Here is a 23,085-nt window from a genome sequence, read left to right as displayed (position 1 = left end):
TGGTCCTCGTGTATGACTGAGGTTACTACCAAGTTAAGCCTGGTTGCAAGTATTTTAGCGAGTATTTTTACATCAGTGGCAAGGAGAGATATGGGACGGTAAGAATCCTGGAGGGAAGGATCCTTCCCAGGCTTAGGGATCACGACAATAATTGCCTCCGCCATGGACGGGGGCAAGACACCCACCCCGCCCCAGTTCCCCATACAGTGAGATAAGGGACAAAGTAGTCTTTATATTTTTTTATATATCTCTATCGGTATGCCATCACTACCGGGGGCCTTTTTATTAGGGAAGGAGGTTATGGCTTCCTCGATCTCGGCGGATGTGATGTCAGCCTCAAGCAGGGCAACCGATTGTTGAGAGAGGTGAGGTATATTGACCCCCGAGAGGTACTGAACTAGCTGTTGTGAGGTGTATGTCGCCCGGGATGAGTACAGTGAGGAGTAGAAGGCCAGGAAGATTTGAGCAATCTCCGGCGTGGTGTAATGTTCCTCCCCCTGAGGGTCACATAGTTTTTGTATGGAGCAGGAGGATCTTTCATCCCGAGCGAGATACGACAAGTAGCTACCTCCTACATCAGATTGGGAGTATCTGTTATGGGCCGAAAAGAGGAGTTTACGTTTGGATTTGTCGAGTAGGTGGTCGGTCCACAGTTTACGTGTGACGTCCCACCTGAGTCTATCTTCAGGAAGACCAGATCGCAGGTACGCAGCCTCACTCAGTGAGCACGCCTCCTCCAACCTGACCTCCTCCTCCCGTCCAGCCCGCTTAATGTTTGCTATTCTCCTAAGGAAGGAGCCACGGATGATTGTTTTAAACATCTTATAACCGGGTCCCGGCATGAAGCATTGTCCTCGTGGAACCCGGACCACTCCCCCACCAGCACCTCATTATCAGTAAGGAGAGTGAGCCAAAAGGGGTTGAGCCTCCAGGTGCTAGCGCCGCGAGGAGGCATCAAATCCAGTGTGACAGATAGGGGAGAGTGGTCCGAAAGCCCCCTCTGGAGATACTCCACAGCAAGGATTTTGGGAAGCAGGTCAGAGGAAACCATCACGAGATCAATTCTAGAGAACGACTGGTGGCCTGGGGAGAAACATGAATACTGCCTGTCAGTGGGATGTCTATATCTCCAGGCATCAGTTAGGTTCAGTTCAGTGGTAAGTTTAGCAAACGGGGGGGGGAGGGCGGCCCACAGCCGACCATCAGTCAAGCGACCTGTCAAGGATGTTATTGAAGTCCCCTATGCAGGCCTTGGGGGCCGGCGGGAAAGAGGCAATAAATGCCACTGCCTTCCTGAGGACATCGTTACTGTAAGGAGGGGGTATGTATATTGCTAATATATTCATGGTGGTGTGGTTGATATGTGCCCTAAGGAAGATATATCGGCCATATTGGTCGATTTGATGATGGGTGAGGTGAAAATTTTTATTAGGATCGCAACCCCTCTGGCATTGTTGGAAAAGGTGGAGTGAAACATATGACCCACCCAGGGCTTCTTAAGAGATAACGTTTTAGTGCCCATCAGGTGTGTCTCTGAGAGACAGGCTATATCCACACCATGCTTTTTGATCTCAGCCAACACCAGCGAGCGTTTGATACGGTCGTTGAGACCCCGCACATTCCAGCCGAGCATGTGGAGGCCCGCTACAGCATTAGAGGGGGGCATAGGTTAGAAAAAAAGACTGGGAAAAAAAGGAGAGGGAGCGCTCATCATCAGGACACAGGGCAGACACGCATGTTCCCGGCCAAAGCGGGGGGATACAAACTATCGGGCACTGGCTCTGGAGTAAGGTCCCACCCATCCGCGACCCATCCCAGAAACGATTGGTGGAGACAAAGCCACGATCCCTCACCCTCAAATCAACCCGGCCACAGCACAGACATGTAATCGAAATTAGGTGACGTGTCAGCGTACACAACCTTGCATTTATAAACAATAAGGAAAGTAGAGAGTAGAAAGCGCAGTAAAAGACAGACAAAGACATCAAAGAAAATCCCAACATCCCATCCCACCCGGTATACCTACCAAACATTAGATATACTTGGATCCCAATAACAGTTAGAACTAAACTTGCCCAATTAGGCTATAAACTGTGTTAACTAAGGGGTATAGAGACTAACGGTCTACTATAAAAGATGAAACTATTTCCTAGCATACATTGAGCTCCATTGTGGAGTACATCCTGAGCTAAGCAGGTAGATTTATAGAGCAACAGAGCCAGACAAAGGAAAAGTAAAAAGGGTTAGGTGTCCCACCAGTGGGATATTAGGATCATTTTGCTCACGATAAGGATGTCAGTTCGGGTGCCGTGGTCTGCGGTCCAGCCACTGCTCGGCCTCTTGGGGTGTGTTGAAGAAATGGGTGATGCCATCCGCCACCACGCGGAGTCGTGCCGGGAATAACATAGAGTATTGCACCTGTCTGTCACGTAGTTTGCGCTTGACCTGTAGGAATTGGGCCCTGGTCTTCTGGACGTCAGCTGCAAAGTCCGGATATGCCGCCACCACCTGGTTGTCGATCTTAAGTGGGCCGCGTTCTCGGGCCAGCCTGAGGACAGCATCTCTGTCCTTGTAGTGTAGAAAGTGGGCAATAAAGGTGCGTGGCGGGGCCCCGGGTGGTGGGGCTCCAGTGGGCAGACGGTGAGCCCTCTCCACAGTAAACTGTCGGCTGAAGTCGTCAGGGGAGAATGTCTCTAGCAACCACCTCTCGAGGAATTTCTCGGGGGAGGGGCCCTCCGCCCTTTCTGGGAGGCCAACAAAGCGCACGTTGTTGCGACGCAAGCGCCCCTCCATATCTGACATTTTGGACTTGACCGATGCCATTTGCGTGGTGAGATCCGCCACTGCTGCTTTTAGGGGGTTAGTCACATCTTCTAGGTCAGATATTCGGTGTTCAGCCTCCCCCACCCTCTCACGAACCTTCTGCATATCATGTCGGATAAGGGAAATGTCAGATTGTACCTGGCCCATTTCATCCATGACTCTTTGCTCAGTGGCTGCTAAGGCCATGAGGATTTGCTGGGTGGACTGGGCTGAGGTTTCGGCAGGAGGGGAGTCTTCCCCCTCATTCGGGGGTTGTGAGGAGTTGGAGGATTGCGCAGACTGCGCTGGGGGAGGGGGTTGGGAGCCACGGGCATACTTCTCAAGCCTGGACGCAGCAGTTGCGCCCCCAGTTTTCCCCATGATTAGGGCCACTGAGAGCTCAGATATAACCAGTACGCACTAGGGGGCTGAGTATCAGTGTAATCACAGCGGAGGTTTGGAGTTGTGATGGGTCTGAGGCCAGTGTCAGAGATCTTAAAGGCACGCTATCCCACCAATTCCCAGCAGATGTCAGCAGTGAGGGGTGATAGGGTCCCAGCAGCGAATTCAGAGAGCACTCAAGTCACAAGGGTATAGGGTGACCCTTCTGGTGTGGGTAGAAGCAGGTGAGGGTGACACTTATGCAATATCAGAGAGCAGAAAGTCACTGAGTAGGAGGCAGATCTCCCAGCGCAGGCCGGGGTGAATGGTGCAATATCAGAGAGCCAAAGTCACATAGACAAAGGGCAGCCCCTCAGGGGGTGCCTGCAGCAGGTGGCGGTTTCACAGTAGCAGTGTCCAGGGGCAATGTCACTACATCCAAGGGCAGTTATTAGGATTGCTGGTATTAGGTTACAGGGTCCCAGAGAGAGTGAGGGAGTGATGGCACCGCGTGAGCTGGCAGCTCTCACTCAAGGCTTCAGAGGGGCCCACTGTTAGTGTCTTCACCCACCAGGGGGGGCGAAGTGAAGGAGAGGTGATGGAGAGGCAGGGGTGGTGAAAGGGCAGACCGTGTCCCCAGTGCCCTGTTGATGTCTCAAGTGCGGAATGATGAGTGGGCAGGTTATGGGCTCAGCACCTAGTTGGTGTGTGCAGGGCTGGCAGACAGACTATGAGCAAATGGTAGGGCACCCCAGCGCTCACCTGGTGTCCTCAGGGCAGGCAGCCCAGGTGCTGGAGGGTGGTGAAGGGGCAGGCTGTGACCCCAGCAGCTGATGTGGGTTCCTAGGCAGATAGCATGGGGGGGCCTAGAGTGGCGCCGTTCTGCTCCTCCCTGCCGGACACACCGGCATGACTCACCCTTTCTGCTGTGCCTCCGGGGGGGGGGACACCGTCACCTCCCGATGGATCTGGAGCTGGGAGGCGCCGGGTCCCCGCATCCAGCCCGCCGCCTCCTGGTGTCCAGTACCGGGCGGGGGGGACGAGGCCACGCGAGCGTGCGTCAGTGCCGGGCGCCGGGTCCCTCAGGTGCGGGGATGCCGATTAAGCCTGCGGCGGCGGGTGTAGCCGCGCACCCGGCCGCAGCGTGTAGTCAGAGGAGTGGGCGCAGAGACAGTCAGCGGCAGATGGATGCAGCCGCTATCCGGGCCGCGGCGGTCACACAGGGAAGACGGCGCAGGGACAGCGTCCTTCCTCCTCCGTCCTCCAAGATGGCGGCGGGCACGAGGGAGCCGGCCAAAGAACCAGACCTCCCACCAGCAGGCACCCGCAGTTAGAAAGGACTCCCGGATCGCGGCAGCAGGGTCCAGGGGGGATACAGCAAAGGTATGGAGGCTCTTAGGGTTAATGGTGGCCCAGGATTTAGGATTTGGCAGGATTAATGGTGGAGCTCCGTGTGAACGCTGCTGTTCACATGCTCGGCCAAGCCACGCCCTGAAAATGGTAAATTAATTATTTTACTATTAAAAGTTATCTGGGGTTTCTCTTACCTTCAAATCATCTAAAAGTAGTCTCCAGTTCTGTTTTTCCATTTTAGTAGCTCAGGGGCCAGTAAATTGCATACCATGTAATAGAGATTAAGCAAAGACCTGGAGATGCAGCTGTGCTGGTTATATACAGACATATGAGAGATGTACACATCTATGCTGCTGGCTATGCCGATTTGTACTCCTTGAAAAATCATGTTCTTACTTTATAGAGGTGAATACTATTACATTTTTCTTGTACACAATTTTCTGAGCACATGGAACCCCAGTTAGTGCACTGCACCCACCTCATATGGTGCACTTTACTCGCCATTAGGATGGCCAATTCCAACATCGGGATTGGTGGGATCCCGGGTTTTGGCCCCAATACCGCAGGGATTTCAATCCCGGGATTAGACAGCGCATGCGCAGTGTAATGCCGGGCAGCGTCTGAGCTCTCACTCAAAAGCTACCCGGCTGTCCCGACCCAGCACGCAGCTCTGCACAGCGAGACAAGATGCTAAAGGTTACACTGTGCAGGCCGCACCCCCACACCACTTGCCCTGCTCGCTGCTCTGCAGCTGGGCCGGCTGCTCAGTGCACCACCCACCCCGCTCACCGGCTGCTCCGTCTGGCCTGCTCCCCAGGCCAGTCGGTTGGGGGGGCCTGGGATTTTTTTTTTTTTTTTTATTAGGGATGCATTTTTCAATTCCAAATCCTGGGATTGGCATCCCTATTTGCCATGCTTCAGGCCCGGTGCCGCGCTCTGCTACTGCCCAGCACACTTTACCATTCACAATCAGAGTCCACGTTGACTGTAAAGTATGACAAAGTAAAATATTAAGAAAAAAATCCCCCAAAACTTATGTTGCCCTTTTGATGTGTCGATCATAGCCACCTTTCTGATGTGTCTATCAACTGTGTGCCGTAAAGATGGGGGGTGTTCAAAATTCACAGGTGATGGGTCCTTGTATGCAGTGGTTTCCAACTCAAGTCCTCTGGAAACCTTCAGATATTTATTTGAAAAAAAAAAAAAATATATATATATATATATATATATATATATATATATATATATATATATATATATATATATATATATATATATATATATAATATACACTGTATATAGACAAAGTTTTGCCAAGGGACTGGTAAATAAACACTCAAGACCAAGCTGTGGTGGTGTCCAACGTTTCAGTCGGGTGACTTTTTTTTCAAGAACAGATCACATACGTATGTGATCTGTTCTTGAAAAGTCACCCGACTGAAACGTTGGACACCACCACAGCTTGGTCTTGAGCGTTTATTTACCAGTCCTCCTGAGTGCCGCCGTTCCCCATTGGGAAAACTTTGTCTACTTATCAGGTATTTTTACCCAGGAGGGCACCGGGGCAATTGCATATCAACTCTCCTAAATGCTGCAAACATTCACAATTTGGAAGCAAGGGTGGTGTAATGGTTAGCATTCCTGCCTCATAGCATTGAGGTCATGGGTTTGATTTCTACCATGGCACTAATGTGGGGTACACACCAGGACGACCCGCTCACGATTCACGATGTGAGCGGGTCTTCAGTGTTTCTTCCGACCCGCTCACAATGTGCACCGTGAGCGGGTTCGATCCGATGGCGACCCGCACCTGGGAGTATGGACATTTCCAGATCCTACCTGCTGCAGGTAGGATCTGAATACCGACCGACCCGCGGGACCGCGCATCGGATTGGTATCGGTCCACACCAGGACAGAAAAGGGCCCAATCACAACACAATCTGCATCCAATCGGCATTGGATCTAGATTGATGGGATCGGACCCTTGTCGTCCTGGTGTGTACCCAGCATAACTGTGTGGACTTAACATATTCTTCCCATGCTTGAGTGGGTTCCTCTGGGTACTTCTGTTTCCTCCCAATAATATATTGGTTGGTTTATTGGCTCCCAACAAAATTAACCCTAACGCGAATGTGGTAGGGAATATAGATTGTAAATTCATACAAATTGGTTTAAAATTGTTTAAACATGAACTTCCCATGATTTAACAAAAAACAGGTTTTGCTATTTTCCAGTGTTTGGTCAATGGTCATTTGCGCTCACCCGTTTTTAGCTTTTTATTCCAACCAGCCAGATCTGGCAGGTTATCTGCCAGATAATTGTATACTGTATGCCCAGAATTAGATGCATTTTAAAGATTAGCAGAGTTGTGCGAGACCTTGCGCCGCACGGCGTACTGAGGCGAGATATATGAAGAAACATATGTATGTTTTAGCACTAAATGCCTACATCGGCATTGTGATTACTTCAGCGAGCAAGTGTTAGCAATTATTCCTCCTGTTGATAAGCAATTTGTGTAGCTGTCCTTTGGGGAAGTCTCTACGTGTGATTGATGTGTGTGATGACATGAAGACAATAATGTTTATAAACAAAATATATATTATGACAAAATAGCATTCTCTGATGCCCTTCTTTCCTCCTCTTAGCAGCTATTATCAGACCAATAGAATGGTACTTGTAACAGGACTATAAATCAAAGTCTGCAGAACTGTTGTACCGCCTGCAGTTTATGTATGTGATCCCTCATTAAGTGTCAATGATGCATGCAAAGGAAAAATAGAAAGCATGAATGATGGTGTGTATTGGTGTAAGTTTTCCTTTTTAACTCTATGTTGTCTGTGCCCATAGATTTGAATCCAACCAAAGAGAAAGCAATTATTAGTGAACCCTATGGACTGACTCTGCATTTTTCTGGATATAGACTGTATATATTTCATGTGAATTCAGTATATTAAATAGGAGAAAATGTATCTGCACAGATCAGAGAATGTGCTCTGAAAATGTGTTACCACTGAATAATAATAAGATTAGCAAAGTGCTTTTTTGTTTGGGTTCAGACAGCAGTAATATTTTTGTCCATGTGTCATCCAAAGACCTGGAAAGCTAACTTGTTAATCAGACTGCACCTAAAACACAGACACAGTTTATGGTTCTCGGTCATTTTATACAGAGGTACAAAGCACTGCTGCTGGCCACAATAAAACATCAGCTTCCTGTCCATGCCAGGCAGGGAACAGTATTCCTTATCCCATCAAGTCTTATACCTAGATAAATCACGTCTACTGTAAAAGTACAGTATGCAGGTGACATATGTACCTATAGAACACCAAGTGTCAGCTTTTGTATTTGTTTTCATATACTGTATGTTAAACACAAAGCACTGTGCATCTGTCTATATAGATCTTTATGTATGTAACTATTTACATCCCAAAGTGTCTGCAGTAGATAGATTTGTAATTTAACCTACTGTATGATTTATCTAATTGGTACTCTGTGTTTATCCATACCTTAATATAATACTAATGTATTAATGTACTGTATCAGCATGTATTATTTTTGGTGAACTATCAGCACACACATATTGGTTAGATTTTCTTATTTTCAGATTAATTTAATTAAGTTTATCTGCAAACTGTAACCAACGTTATTGATCCAACTTTGTGATTTTTTTTTTTTGTTGGTCTGTGTCTGTATTTGAAAACGTTTCCAAAAACGGGTCTGCCAGGTAAAACCCCTTTCACACCGCATCTCTTAAACGGTATATTACAGTTTTTTTAAACAGGTTTTCCTGTGGGGCAGCCATTTTCCGAAAGTCTTTTTTTTTTTTAATATATATATATATATATATATATATATATATATGCGCATCCGTCCATACAGTACTGCCGGGATCTGCAACGGGAGGTACAGGGGGGGGGGGGGGTGGTTTTCTTAAACACATAGCGGGGTCTGGGGGGTGGGTGTCGGGGATGTTAACCCACGCGGGGGGGGTCAGCGGGGGGCTTTAGTGCTGTGAATATTTAATGAGCGCTCATTAAATATTCACTGCGCTGCATTTTGTACCCAGCTCATTGGCTGAGTCCTAAATACTGTTTTAGACCCGATTTTGATGCCGAAATACCGGGTCTGAAACGGGTAGGACCCTCCATTTTAACCGTTTTACAAAAACGACTTTTGTAAAACGGTAAAGTGGTTCTGCACCTTTCGGACCACACAGATTACTGTTTTAAAACGGTTAAATATCGGCAAAATACCGGTTTTTAAGTGTGGTCTGAAAGGGGCATGAGTCATCTTGCTTTTAGTTGCTTTAAGGATCGTCTTGCAGCTAGGTTTATTTTATAATCTGTGTATATATTGAATATTTCCAGGGACCCTTATACTGTATGTTGTCTTATATATTTTTGAACAACCTAAGATTTGGACTAGACTACAATATGTAATTTAAATATGAAAAGTACGTATTGTATGCCATTCCCTACACAGGGTGCGGTTCCAGCTAGATGCGATGTACAGATGTAGTACAAAAGTACCTGCCTGCACATACTGTTTTGCCTTGCTGTATGGACTACACAGGAGCCCGCAATCGCAAGGCAAAATAAATACAGTGTTATTTGAACTAAAAAGTTCTAATTGCATGTGAGAATTGCACCATGTGTTGGCACCTTATGTTCTTCCCCATGTAAAATGACTATATTGTTTCTCGTTGTCCTATACTGAGCATTTACTTTCTAATTAAGATTTATGTTTCATTTTATATATAATATTATGCAGCAAACAATTGATTTATAAAATAATTTCTAAGCAGTTTTTTAGGATGTGGTACTTTTGAACCGGCACTCACTTTTGTAATCAGTTTTGAGCCCAGGTGCCTTCAGAGAATCGTTGTGCAGATAGGAGAGAAATGACTGCGGCACTCAAAGGGTCTTTGTTGCATAAATAAGTGTATTAATGAACAACTTATACATCTGTTACATGGTAGAACAGTCCGACGTTTCAATGCCTATCATAGCATTTTTTTCAAAGACCCATGTAGACAAGTACATGTACTTACTGACCCATTATGAGGGTCATCCAACTACAAGCTGTATTTTTTGACAGTCGAAAATGTGTAATTTTCACTGTTTTTAGGTTGAATTTGCATTCGACCTAGTCGATTTTAAAGTGTTGATTTTTTTGAGGTTTTTTTATTTATACTTCATCGACATATAATTGTACATTTTTGGTGAATTTTTTTTTTTGTTTCAGAGCAGGCTAATAAATATTGTCGGTTATTTTTAATTTTGTACAAATGAGCCTAAATATAAAATTATAATGAACGTTTTATATAATTATTTAGCATATTTTTCTGGCACTTGATTTTATTAAGTAGTGTTAAGTTTGATATATTTTCGTAGAAGTAATGTGAACTGAAGTTTCTGAACTGTTAAATATGACTAGTGTACACCTTTTTTAATGACCATATATTTTCCAGCAATCCATCAAAAGTTGGAGGCGGATGGTACGGAAAAAGTGGAAGGGTCAATGACGCAAAAATTGGAGAAGGTTCTGAAAAGTAAGTGTTCTGTTCCCAACAAACATCTATTAACAACTAAACTGCTTCCTTTCATTCCTCTCCCGGTAACACGATCATGCTTATTTCCAAATATAAATTCACTTATTACATGGTGACTCAAACTCGTTATGCAAAAAATTGAAACTTATGATGATGGATTTTACCGGACTTCTCTCCCACTTTCTGCGTAATCAGAGAAACTGTATTTCTTATGCATTACTGTTCATCACAAATGTAACATTCTAGAGACAAAAATACTTATTTAGAAATTTATACTTGAAATGAAGTGTGGTGACTCCCATTATCCTAGTGCTGCTCTTTTGGATAATACCTTCTCTATGTTATGCAACCTTGCCATATCTTGCTTCCCTGACCCACTTTGGCTAGTGGAAGGACCCCTTTTTGGCCCCTGGGACCCCCACAGGGGTGTCTTACAATCTGGAAAAAAAATAAATTATATATGTGTGTGTGTTTTTACAGTTCAGTGGCTAATAAAGGTGTTGCTCTCAGATGTGCTTAAGCCCAAAATTTAAATGTGCAATGTTTTGGATCCAAAGCCATAGATGATAGGCACCCTTAACCAAAATGTCTTCCACTGCATTTGCAGCACCATGCATTACCCACTGGTCTATGCCTAGTTGGTCAAGGATTCATCCTACAGCAACATAATCACCCAAAACTTACCTCCAGGCTACAGGATCTTGGAACTACAACAAGGAAAAGTATAAGAAGCTAGGCTTCAGCTCATGTGATGCCCAGCATAGTCTTCAAATTTGAACCACGTTGTGCTGGTGGCTACTTTCGCAAGTCAAAATTTAAATTGGTACTTTTTAGAATTTTTAGAATTTTTTTCTCCTTCAATCACAGGGGACACTGAAGGCTGCTTAGCTGGGGTTAGAGTGAGGTGATGGTAGGAGTCGGCACTTTAAATTTTTTTGAAGTGTGACAGGCTCCTCCCCTCTATCCCCCCTCCCAGACACAGGTCTCCTTAGGAGGCTTTATTTTTAACTTTTATTTTTAACTAGAACAGACAGACAGGGAGCCGCTGTCTGTTCTGCATCGCGGCCCCCCCCTGAGAGGTCCAGTCGACACCGCATGCGGTGTTCCTCTGTGCCCACGACCACCGGCTGCCACCGCACCGGAGGGTACCGTCGCAGCCACGTGCGGGTTTGCCTCGGTGCCCGCGGCCACTTGCCACACAGCCGCCAGGAGGGACCAGGCTGAAGAGCGCTGCGGCGTCGGTCAGATTAGCGCTCTGACTGGCGGGAAGCTGCCTTCTTTCAAAAAACCGCGAGTTGGGAGCAGCGCATGGACAGCCGACCCGGATGTAATACCCAGAAGCGGCTTGAGTGCACAGCCCGGCTCCATCTTCCCCACGAGGCAGGCTTTAGGGCTCCGGAACGCTGTCAGTGCCTCCAGGTCCAGCGCGATTCCCACACCGCACAACGGAGACTGTAAGTGCTGCTGTTCTGCGGGTGGGAGTGTGTGGTGTTAGCACAGTACAGTGGGGTCTGGGCTCATTGTGGGATTGGTGGCTCCTCTTCCCTCAAGCGCTCCCTTAAAACCCACTTCTTCCGACTAGCCTATCCCTCCTCCTCCTCCTCCTCCTCCTCCTCCTATCCTGCCTACCCTACCCCTCCATCTGTTCCTACTTATCCTATTGTTTTTCGTTCGTTCACCCACCTCTTTTTAGCCTGTTAACTCTTATGAGTAGGGTCCTCCTTCCTGACGTACTCATCCTACCTCTTTACCTCACCAGCGCTCCTGTCCTGTTCTTCGCTTCCTCTACTTCATCTTCAGTCTCCTCGACAATTTCGCCACCTACTTCAGAACTGATGCTGATTTTAGTTCTACAAGCTATACCCCTATTTATGCTGTATTTTATCAGCACATCCTGTACATTACCTTGTAATTTGTTTTTTGTTTGCTATGTACGGCGTTGCAGACACTTTGTGGCGCCTTCTAAATAAACAAACTACTACTACTACTATCTGCCTTAATCTCTCCTGCTTCCTTCCCTTTCACTGTGTGAGTGATTGCAAGCATGTCCTCCAAGGGTACTTCTTCCATGGGCTCTCAAAATCTGTTTGTCTGCAAACGCTGTGAGGCCCAGTTTACCCAGCACATTAAAGGAGTAAACTTATGTGAACCCTGTTATTCAAATACTGGGGTTTCACCTGTGCCTGTGTCTCAGGCAGACTATGCACCTCCTACTGCAGATATGGGCTCAATTATGTCAGCTCTTGCAGCTGAACTAGCAGAGTCCCGCAGGGACAGGAAGGTGTTTTATAATCACCTTGCAGCAGTGTGCTCTGCTGAGCCTACATGGGCCAGGGCTCTGGTCCATTCGGTCGACCCTTTAGTCAAAACAGTACAGGCACAGCAAAACAGGTGGCTCCCCTGGTAGGGGTTACAAAAAAGCGCACTATGCCTGCTCGGTTGCAGGATTTTGCGGAGGAGGAGGTTGAGGAAACAGACATTGAGGAGGGGGAATGTTTTCAAGAAATAGACCATGACATACAGGTTGTGGAGGCTCAAGACTCCGAGGAGCTTCAGGGCTTCTAATTTCCGCCGTTAGGTTACACAATGTAGAGGAGAAGGATTCCACTGCTCAAGTGTCGTTATTCAGTAGAAAGTAAAGGGCTTCCATTACCTTTCCCTTTTTTCTGAGGAATTGGAATCTCCATTGCTAAAATCATGGAAAACTCCAAATAAAAAATTTCAGATGTCTAAGTGTTTTAATATATACTATCCTTTCCCTCAAGAATCGCAAGTAAAATGGGAAACTCCCCCTCCAGCTGATACGTCGGTCTCACGACTATCAAAGAAAACCACGTTACCAGTCCCTACGGCGGTGGCGCTTAATGAAACATGCGACCGCAGATTGGAAACAACGCTTAAGTCCATTCACAGTAACGCTGGAGTTCTTATACACCCTGCTCTTGTCAGCTCATGGGTTAACAGAGCAGTAGAAGTGTGGGCAGATGATTTGGCTAAGGGCCTTCAAATCGCCCTAGAGCGGAATTTGTTCCCTTGGCACATACGCAGTTGATCTCGGGGAGGCGGCTAGGGATTCAGCAGAATTGGCAGCCAGAATCTCAGCCTCTTCTATCGCAGCAAGACGTACTTTATCTTGGCAGGCCGAAGCCGAAATAAAGAAGGCGGTGGAGGCATTGCTGTTCTCAGGGGAGGTTCTGGTTGGCCAGGAACTTGATAAACTTATTGCCCAGGCCACAGGTGGAAAGTCCACTTTCTTACCTTCAGCTCCACCCCCACCAAAATGGGCTTTCTCAGGGCCATCTTTTCGGTCCTCTCTGGTTTCCTCTAAGTTTAGAGGAAAACTCAGCGATTCATCCGCCAGAGGCAGAAATATGTCCTCTTTTGCGCTGCCTACCGCCGCGGCCTCCCACTGCCCAGAAAATAAACCTGCAGACAAGCCCTTGGCATGATGGGCTTCCAGACCACCTGGGGGACCCCAGAGTGGGTGGTCATTTAAATTTTTTTACAGGAACAATGGCTTCAGACTTGCAAGGACAACTGGGTACGATCAATTATGATCCGAGGGTACGTTTTGGAATTCGCCTTCCCTCCGCCAAAAAGGTTTTTTTTACTACGGGACTTCCAGTGGAAACAACCAAGGGGGAAGGAGTTCAAGAGGCTATTCATTCTCTACTCATTCTCTCATTCTATTCTGTCCAGGGTAATCATTCCGGTTCCTCCGGGCCAACGTGGTCAGGGATTTTATTCAAATCTATTCGTCGTACCAAAACCGGACCGATTTTGACGCCCAATTCTAAACTTAAAACTCCTCAATAATTATATCCTGTATCAAAATTTCAAGATGGAGTCTCTTCGGTCTGTAATTGCAAGCCTGGAGCCATTGGAATTCTTAATTTCACTCTACATCAAGGATGCCTACCTGCATGTCCCCACTTGGGAACAGGATCAAAGGTATCTCAGATTTGTCATTCAACATCTCCATTTTTTAGTTTCAAGCCCTACCATTTGGCTTTTCATCTGCCCCACGGGTCTTTACAAAAATTATGGCCTGTATGGTTGAGGCTCTCTGGTTACTGGTCATAACCATTATACCATACTTGGACGATCTGCTGCTGAAGGCACCTTCCTCGGATCAACTCAGAAGGGATCCCCCAGGATCTCCACCTGGGGGAATGGTCTCTGCACCTGGAGGTGTTTCATAAGATCACACAGCGCTGGGGAGTTCCTTTAGATCGATCTGATGGCCTCCAGGCTGAATCACAAATTACCAGTTTATTGTTCATGCACAAGAGACCCAGCAGCGACAGCGGTGGATGCACTGTCAACTCCGTGGCATTACAAACTTGCTTACCTATTCCCACCGTTCCCTCTCACTTTCCGCGGCTACTCAAACGGATCAAGAGGGAGGCCACGGTGATCATTCTGATTGCTCCAGATTGGCCCCTTCAACGTCTCCTGCTGGCGGATGAACCTTGGCGGCTCCCCCTTCAGGAAGATCTTCTACTTCAAGGACCATTCACTTACCCCGATTTACCACGGTTACGTTTAACGGCGTGGCTGTTGAGACCACCCTTTTGAAGAGAAGGAGTATTCCGGAGGAGGTCATCCCTACCATGCTTAGGGCACGAAAGGAGGTTGCTTCTTTGCACTATCATAGGATATGGAAAGCATATGTCCGTTGGTGCGAACAAAAGAAGTTGCCCACCTCTGTGTTTTCTCTGCCGCGCCTCTTAGGTTTTCTTCAGGTGGGATTTTCAGCAGGCCTACGGTTGGGATCGCTTAAGGTGCAGATATCCGCTCTCTGTGTTTTTCCACCGAAGGTTCGCCTTACTACTGGAAGTCCAGACATTTTTGAAGGATGTACTCCGTATTCAGCTCCCAGGGGTAGCCCCAACGGAACCTTGGGATTTACCGTTGGTGTTGGCTTTTCTCCAGTCCACACATTAGTACATTTGAACTGCTGGAATCAATTGATTTGCGGCTACTCACCTGAAAAACCATCCTACTGCTAGCCTTGGCTTCGGCTAGAAGGGTGCCGGAGCTTAGTGCACTCTCCTGTCGTTCTCCCTATCTCATATTCCATGAGGATAGAGCAGAGCTTAGAACACGGTTGGATTTTCTGCCTAAGGTGGTAACAGCCGGTAACAGCCTATCACATGAACCAGCCCATTGTGCTTCCCAAGTTGTCAGGAGAGTCCAGGTCATTGGACGTTGTCAGAGCGTTACGGGTTTACGTGGATAGGACCAAGGAGATAAGGAAGTCGGACGCATTGTTTGTTTTGTATGATGCCAATAAGAAGGGGCTGTCCGGCTTCGAAACAGACGCTGGCGAGCTGGATCTGTCTCACTATAAAACAAGCCTATTTGTCTTCCCACAATAGACATTCCACAAGATCAGTTGGGCCTTATTGGACTGCGGCCAGGGGCGTTTCTAGGTCACAGTTATGCCGAGCTGCTACATGGTCTAGCTCACAGACTTTTATCCAATTTTAACGGTTTGACACCTTTGCAACCGCTGCGTCCGCTTTTGGTTGGGTGGTGCTACAATGCCCTCAGCGCTCTCACACCTGTTGGTGGTAGCTTTGGGACGCCCCCAGCGTAAGCAGCCTAGTAGGGGCACAGGTGCCCAAATTGCTAATTTTTCAAAATCTACATGTGACCTGGAAAACATGATCGGTTTGCGGACCTGGGGAATGAATTTGAGAAGTCCTGCATTTAAAGCAACATACAGTTGTCCAAAGTCCATGTTGCTGCTATCATGGGTCTGTTTCTAGGGCTGTGAATCTCCTCAAACTACATGTTCTACTGAATCTCAGGATGAAGACTTTAAACAAAATCTATACCAAAGCTATTGAGTATTCATTCAATCCCAGCATGTAATCTAAAACTACAATTTACAAAAATCTAAAACAAAAGCCAAATATTTGCAATTGAAGTGGGTGGTCAAATAAAAAATGTGTGACCATGAATCTAATATAACACATTGTTTATTCAATAAATAGAATTAAAACAAAGTAAACTCTAAGGTGACATACACACGGGGCAATTTTTTCCTATTTTCTAAGCAATCTGTCTAGATCACTTAGAAGTGAAGCACAATTCGCTCCCTGTGTACACCCCAGAGTCATGGCAATATGTGGTCCGCATGGCACCATCGCTTGTTTAGATATTGCATGCACTATATATCTAGTTAGATCGCCAGGGCTTGATCCCTTAGCACACATCGCCCCATGTGTGCACTTTTAAGTCTGAAGGCTAGCATATAATAATTTCTCGTAAATGGATGAAATCAGCCTACACATGCCACTTCTATGCTTACCCCTGGTACTGGTGCAATGATCCTTCTCTATTGTTGGTTTGTCCCATCTGTGTGGTGGAAGCCATTGGTGGATTTGAACTTGTGGTAGACAGGGCTCACGCTACACATTGCCACAACTGATTGTTATATTGCTATGTATCCATTAAAGTACATTGATTTCAAGTGGATAGTTTTAGCAATCTGAAAAAAAATTCTTCCTGTTAAGATTTTATTTTATTTACATAATGTGCTGCAAGAGTTATTTAATGCCTTACAAAGGTTAAATACTTCCAATAATATCTTTTGAGAAACACAAAAATGTTTATAATCGGTTCTCTCTTTTTATCATAAAGAGAAGTCTAATACCCACATTTATCATTAACCAGAGCAGCAATACTAAATTATTGCTTTGCTGGCCAGTTATTATCATGATGTACATTGCTGGATCTTTCTTATGCAGTGGAACTGTGCACAGATTCGAGCTCTCAGTTGCATCATTTTCATTTTTAATGTAATTCACTAAACATTGTTTTATTTTAATGAAATAAATATTATTGAAGTACTGCATTAAAATATCTTTATTCCAAGATAATAATAATAAAAAAAAAAAAAAAATATATATATATATATATATATATATATATATATATATAAACATTTTTAACTGCTTTGCATTTAGTGACTTTATCCTGAACAAACAGTAGCATTTCCAGATTTACTGACTCTCCCCTATGCTGACCCCATTTGACATATAGGAATGATGCAGTACTGACCCTTGTCCCTGATTTAAACACCCATATATGCTATCAAGAATGTTCAACCTCTGGCATGTCTTTTATTAGGCCTCTATTTAATCAATGTGCGAGTTAATTCTTGAATACTTTTATGGATGTATTTTGTCTTCCACTCATTATTTTGTTAGGCCTTAAATTAATCTAGGTAAGTAACAAAACCCCTAGTTGAATATATATTCTGATCCTTCTAAATTCTCATTCTGTTGTACTAAAGGACGTACACACTGGTCATTTTGTCCCATGTATGATGACGTAAAAATCGCTCAGTGCATACACACACTGATTTTAACTGTTCCCTGGATTGTGATCTGATTTGTGAGCCAATGAGTATTGGAAGAAGCACGATGTAACATTTAAGATTAGATTGTAGTAAGGACAACTTAAACCAAAGCAAAAATGTGTCCGAAAGCGTATGTAATGCACAAAAAGTACTTGCAGAACATTTGTACTTATACAGTAATAGCATCATAGTACAACATTCCTTACAAAAATGTAAAAACAATACTTGGATGAGTCATTATTTAGAAAAGTTATTTTCTGAATAAACCTATATTTACATTGCCACAACCACAAATTATACATTTGAAGAAAAACAGGTGAATCATTTAAACAAAAGTACACCTTGCATAACCATTAATCATGGAGGGGGATTTGCTCTGCTTTGGGGTTGTGCAGCAGTGTCACATAAGGTATTGTCCGGGTGGAAGTAAGAATGGTTACTAAACAATAACAAATCCCATAAGCTAATGTTCCAGGGTAAGTGATGAAAGTGAAACTGGATAGATGTTGAATAGGTTAGAACCAACATATTATTTCCCAATCAACCGTGAACTAATTACCATTTTGGTAAGGAATTGGATTGGCCATCAGAGTCCTGAATATAAAGTAGTGAAAATCTGTACAAACATCTCAAACATACAGTGCTGGTTACTAAAAAAAAAATCTGTTGTGCAGTGACGGATTTTACTTATGCAGATTGTATGCATCGCACTGCGCCCGCACCAAGGTACCCTTGGGATGAAACTCTGAGATATTTAACGTAAAGTGGTTGACAGGAAGAGACCATATGGGGGAGGTGATAGTGACTAGCCAAAAAAACACAGCGGATTTTGGGGTGTGTATCTGTTTTAATGCTGCAGTCATGCATGCAACATGGTGCCAGCATCTCCACTGCCGTGTCCAGTCAGAGTGATCATAGACTTGTGTTGGCTCAGGTGAGGGTTACTAACCTTTTCTGGGCTACAGCTTCACTTGTGATTATTATTTATTTATTAACAGTTTCTTATATAGCGCACACATATTCCGCAGCGCTTTACAGAGAATAGTTGAACATTCACATCGGTCCCTGCCCCAGTGGAGCTTACAATCTATATTCCCTACCACATATACATGCACACACAGACATTCTAGGGTTAATTTTTGCTGGGAGCCAATTAGCCTACCAGTATATTTTTGGATTGTGGGAGGAAACCTAAGTACTGGAGGAAACTCACAGAAGCACGGGCAGAATATGCAAGCTCTGCACAGTTAGCGCCATGGTTGGAATTGAACCCATGACCTCATTGCTGTGAGGCAGTAATGCTAACTATTACATCCATCCGTGCTGTAGATGGAAAATTGACATCTGTATAGTCAACTGCATACAAACAAAGACTTCCCTCAGAATCACAAGCCTCCTTGGTCTGATGCTGAGTTTTAAGGAACAGCTTGGTCTAGGCCAGTGGTAGCCAACCCTAGCCCTCGAGAGCTACCAACAGTTCACATTTTCCAGACAACCTAGCTGCTGCACAGCTGCACTCATTAATCACTGACACATTTTAAAAGATCCACCGATGGAGCTAATTAGCTCACTTGTGATGAGACCTGCAAAACATGCACTGTTGGTAGCTCTCGAGGACTAGGGTTGGCTACCCCAGGTCTGGGCAATGCATTGCCTGGGTGGTTTGATGCAGCATCCATTTCCACAGAATTGATCCAACTGTGTGCTCACATGGATATTCAAGTAAAGCACTGGAATGGATATATATATTTTTTTTTTCTGTGGGGATCGAACCCATGACCTCATGTAAGGCAGTAATGCTAACTATTACATAGTCTTCACCACACTGGGTTCAATTTCCACCCTGACCCTAACTAAGCAGAGTTTGTATATTCTCCCTGTGCTTGTGTGGGTTTCCTCCGAGTACTCCGGTTTCCTCCCACAATCCAAAAATATACTGCTAGGTTTAATTGGCTCCCAAAAATGAACCCTAGAATGAATGTGTGTGCTTGCACATGTGGTAGGGAATATAGATTGTTTATGCAGTATGTTGACAGCTGTAACATCTCTTGGTCTAATTGCTATGTAATAAGTTATAAATTCTCCTATGAAGAATAAGACCGTAATTTTGGTTCCTCTCTTATACCAATATCTATAGTTTAGAGAAATAGTGGCTTCATGCAAGTTCAGATTTTTCCTTTACTTTAAGGTTAAAAATTCCAGCAGAGTTTTAACTTTATTTGTATTAAACAATGATTTTAGCTCTGCTGTGTTCAGATTTGCTGGGCCACCCACACTGCTGAAGAGAGAATATGGCACGCAAGCCACCCAGTGAGACTGATGTAATTTTTTTCATCTTTGCTTAAAGTATAGTCACTAGACCAGATAATGTAGAGACTTTCTGCTGGCAGTGATCAAAACGGCCCAAAATGCTTCCAGTTTTTCCTCCTATTTTCTTTTGGGTAAAGGAATAATTAGGATAATTCACGGGTAGAAAAATGTGAGCTATTTACAAGCTATATAAATGGCCTCCTGTATAAGGTACTCACAATAGTATGCTTGTAACCTTTAGGAGAATCTGACTTGCGGAATTTTAGTATTCATAATACACTATCTGTTCCTTATTCAAGTGAAATGATTATCAAACTTAATAAAAACACAAAACACCATTTATAGCTAAAATCCGTTTGTCTAAAGACAGTAATATTTTATTTGAATGTACAGATTTTTTCCGTCGTCTTCTTACTCTGTGCTTGCTTTCTGTTGTCAGGTGCAAGCACAACAGCAGATGCTCTGTTCCAAGAAGTGCTGGGCAGGAAGGACAAAGCAGACTCAACCCGAAATGCACTAAATGTTCTCCAAAGATTTAAGTTTTTGTTCAATCTTCCTCTGAACATTGAGAAAAACATTCAGAAGGTGAGCTACAGCATTGGTTGCATATTAAAGGGGGCGGGGATATTCAATATGGGATTCTGACTGTCGGAACATCCTGACAATTGGAATCCTGGATGTTTTTTATCCGATCTGACAGTACATCAACAGTTGTTATCCAATGTACTGACTGTTGAGTTTTGGAAAGTCCACAGATTGTCGGAAACCGCCGCGGACAATGACATGAATACCCCCCATAAGCAGGGTTTTGTTTTTCCCTAATGCGTCACTTGGTTATCCTACTCTGTCTCTATTATGGCAGATGCTGCCACCTTTCCTGTAATTGGTGCTTTCTTTTCAGCAATGGTATTGTTATCCTATCCTACAATGTATACACATAGCAAATGAAAATCAAGAGTCTGTTTTTATTGGAGATTTGAAAGTTATTTTTTTGCTAGAATGATACACATTGGTCATTGATTTTATAGTTGTAGACTATATTTATATATAAATTATTTATCTAAGTAATAAAATATGAAGGTTTCTTGTGCACATACATATTTTGTGATTATGTTGGTCTATTTGATGTCATTTTGATTCATTACCACCATCTACAGCTTGTGACAAACCCTCTCCTTCCAAAAAAGCACATACATATTTCACTGTTACAATAATACTGCAGGTTTTCCTATAAATTGCAGGCAAAGTTATTGCAGCATCTCTTTCATTTGACTCTATGTGCGGTCTTCATTGCTTTCCGATATTTTCAATACTTGGAAATATCGTCCAGGACCTAGTCAACTGATTTGGATCTTTGAAAAGCCGAATCTGCATTTGCGGAAACAGATGATACATTTGTGAATGTGGAAACGTGGATCGGTAAATCCATGGAACAAGATGTGGATTCACCGATCCACGTTTTTTCCGAAAGTCGTAAAAAAAAATTAACATTGAATGCGAAAGCGGCAGATATTTTTCAGGATTGAACACCCCCAAATTGGCCTTTTTACATAGCTTACTGTATTCTGAATTTCTGTGTCTACAACTCCTCTTGTATTATCATATCTGCTTATAGTCTTTCCCTGGCTGTACGAGTATGTATCTTTGTACGGCATACATGTGTTCACACTGGTCTATAAAAGTGTAGTAATTGCTTCTGTACCCCCTTAAAGCCATAAGCTCATTGCAGTGATTTATTTTCTAAAGAGCTGGATGCCAAATATTTAAAAGTAGATTTGTACCCAGGCTTGAATAAATGCCTCTTATCCTTTCATCCTTTTTCCTAACAGTAACAAAACAAATATGACAAAGATAAATAAATGACACAAAACAACCTTTTTTATTTTATCCTTATTCCTTCCAGTAACTAAATGCACATGTGCAGGCTGTTAAAGATTCACTAATATGTGTGTGGTGCCCACTTTTGGTGCCATACTCAGTCATTCCGTTATGTTATATATTATGTTTATTTCAATTTCTTCATACTTCTTTATTTTTAGGGTGACTATGATGTTGTCATTAATGACTATGAGAAAGCAAAGTCATTGTTTGGGAAGACTGAAGTTGGGGTCTTTAAGAAAGGTAAGAAATAGCATTCTGTTTGTTAAGCAGTAATGCTGTGTACTTACGGGGACGATAGGGGCTGAAATCGCTGGAAATATATGGTCGCTGGTGAGCATACTGCCAGTGATGGGAGTGTGCCCCGGCTATAAATCGCTGGGTGCGCGCTCACGTTTTCAGCCCCATTCTAATCGCTGGTTGCAGGAGCTTGCTCCTGCGACCAGCTGATTACCTCTGCGGCACCGCCGGCAGAGGTTCCCTTTCATCAGCGACCATCTCTGGTTGCTGATGAAAAGGAGAAACTGAGCAATATATTGCTCAGCAATATATTGCTGAGAAATATATCTCCCCCGTGTGTACAGGGCTTAAGAATGTTTTTGTGAATTATTGATTGCAGCTAGTCATTACAGCTTTATATGGCCCCTCTGAGTGATCGTGTTTAAATTGTTGCCTAGTATGTACACTACGATCTGGTGTGCACTCCATCCCAAAATCTGTGCAACACAAATACCATTGTCAATGACTGCATGCAGAGAGTGGGGACCTGGTGACATCAATGATATCGTTCAGTGTGTGCTCGCTACATTATTTGCGGTGCCAAGAAACACCCATTGTGTATGCATGTTTTAGGCTTACAGTAAAACTGAACCTGAAATGACAGTACTACCTTCTTTTTAAAGTGTCCATTACGGCAACCTCCAGTTACAGTGGTCTTTCAACAGTGGCTGCAAAATTTGTAAATGAGTTCAAACTTACAAATGCAATAACAATTTAATAATAAAATATTAAAAACACATACAAGTCAAAGAAAAAATGACATTCAGATCGATAGTCACCCTTCGTTTTCCAAAATGCCAGATAGTTTAGAGCTTCCAGACAATATTGTATGCGGATCCAAAAGGTTTAATTGTAATCCAATTGTTGGATAAGGGAACTCGGGTATTGGTAAAACTTTTTCCACGGATTGTACCGGGCCTTTAAGATGGTGGCGTGCCTTCAAGATAGTCTTGTGCAGAGGTCTAGTCTAGTTTGAGATATTGCATATACCCTTAAATTGAACATTCCCCATAAACGCTTTAGACCTTCTTGTCTTAGCAGATGTGTTTTGATCTTCATTGTGTTCTTACTTAATCTGGAACTTTTAGTTACATTAGTTAGGTGCAAATATGAGCATAAAAGTAGACTTTCTTCACAGTCACTTGGACAGATTTGCAGT

The 23,085-nt window shown here is 44.2% G+C and overlaps 1 protein-coding gene across 1 annotated transcript in view; it reads left to right on the top strand.

Annotated features, from left to right (window-relative positions):
- Positions 1–23,085, top strand: part of EXOC2 (exocyst complex component 2) — a 144,892-nt gene that overhangs the window by 47,529 nt on the left and 74,278 nt on the right. Inside the window, exons 6-8 of the mRNA XM_083188026.1 lie at positions 10,007–10,087; positions 20,209–20,354; positions 21,809–21,890. Coding sequence (XP_083044152.1) covers positions 10,007–10,087; positions 20,209–20,354; positions 21,809–21,890 — 309 coding nt within the window. The remainder of the gene's footprint in view (positions 1–10,006; positions 10,088–20,208; positions 20,355–21,808; positions 21,891–23,085) is intronic.

This window comes from Crinia signifera, chromosome 5 (genome assembly GCF_055691185.1).
Source record: "Crinia signifera chromosome 5, ASM5569118v1, whole genome shotgun sequence".
In the NCBI taxonomy this organism is placed as follows: Eukaryota; Metazoa; Chordata; class Amphibia; order Anura; family Myobatrachidae; genus Crinia; species Crinia signifera.
The sequence above is the reverse complement of the archived record's forward strand: the minus strand, read 5'-3'. Positions and strand labels throughout refer to the sequence as shown.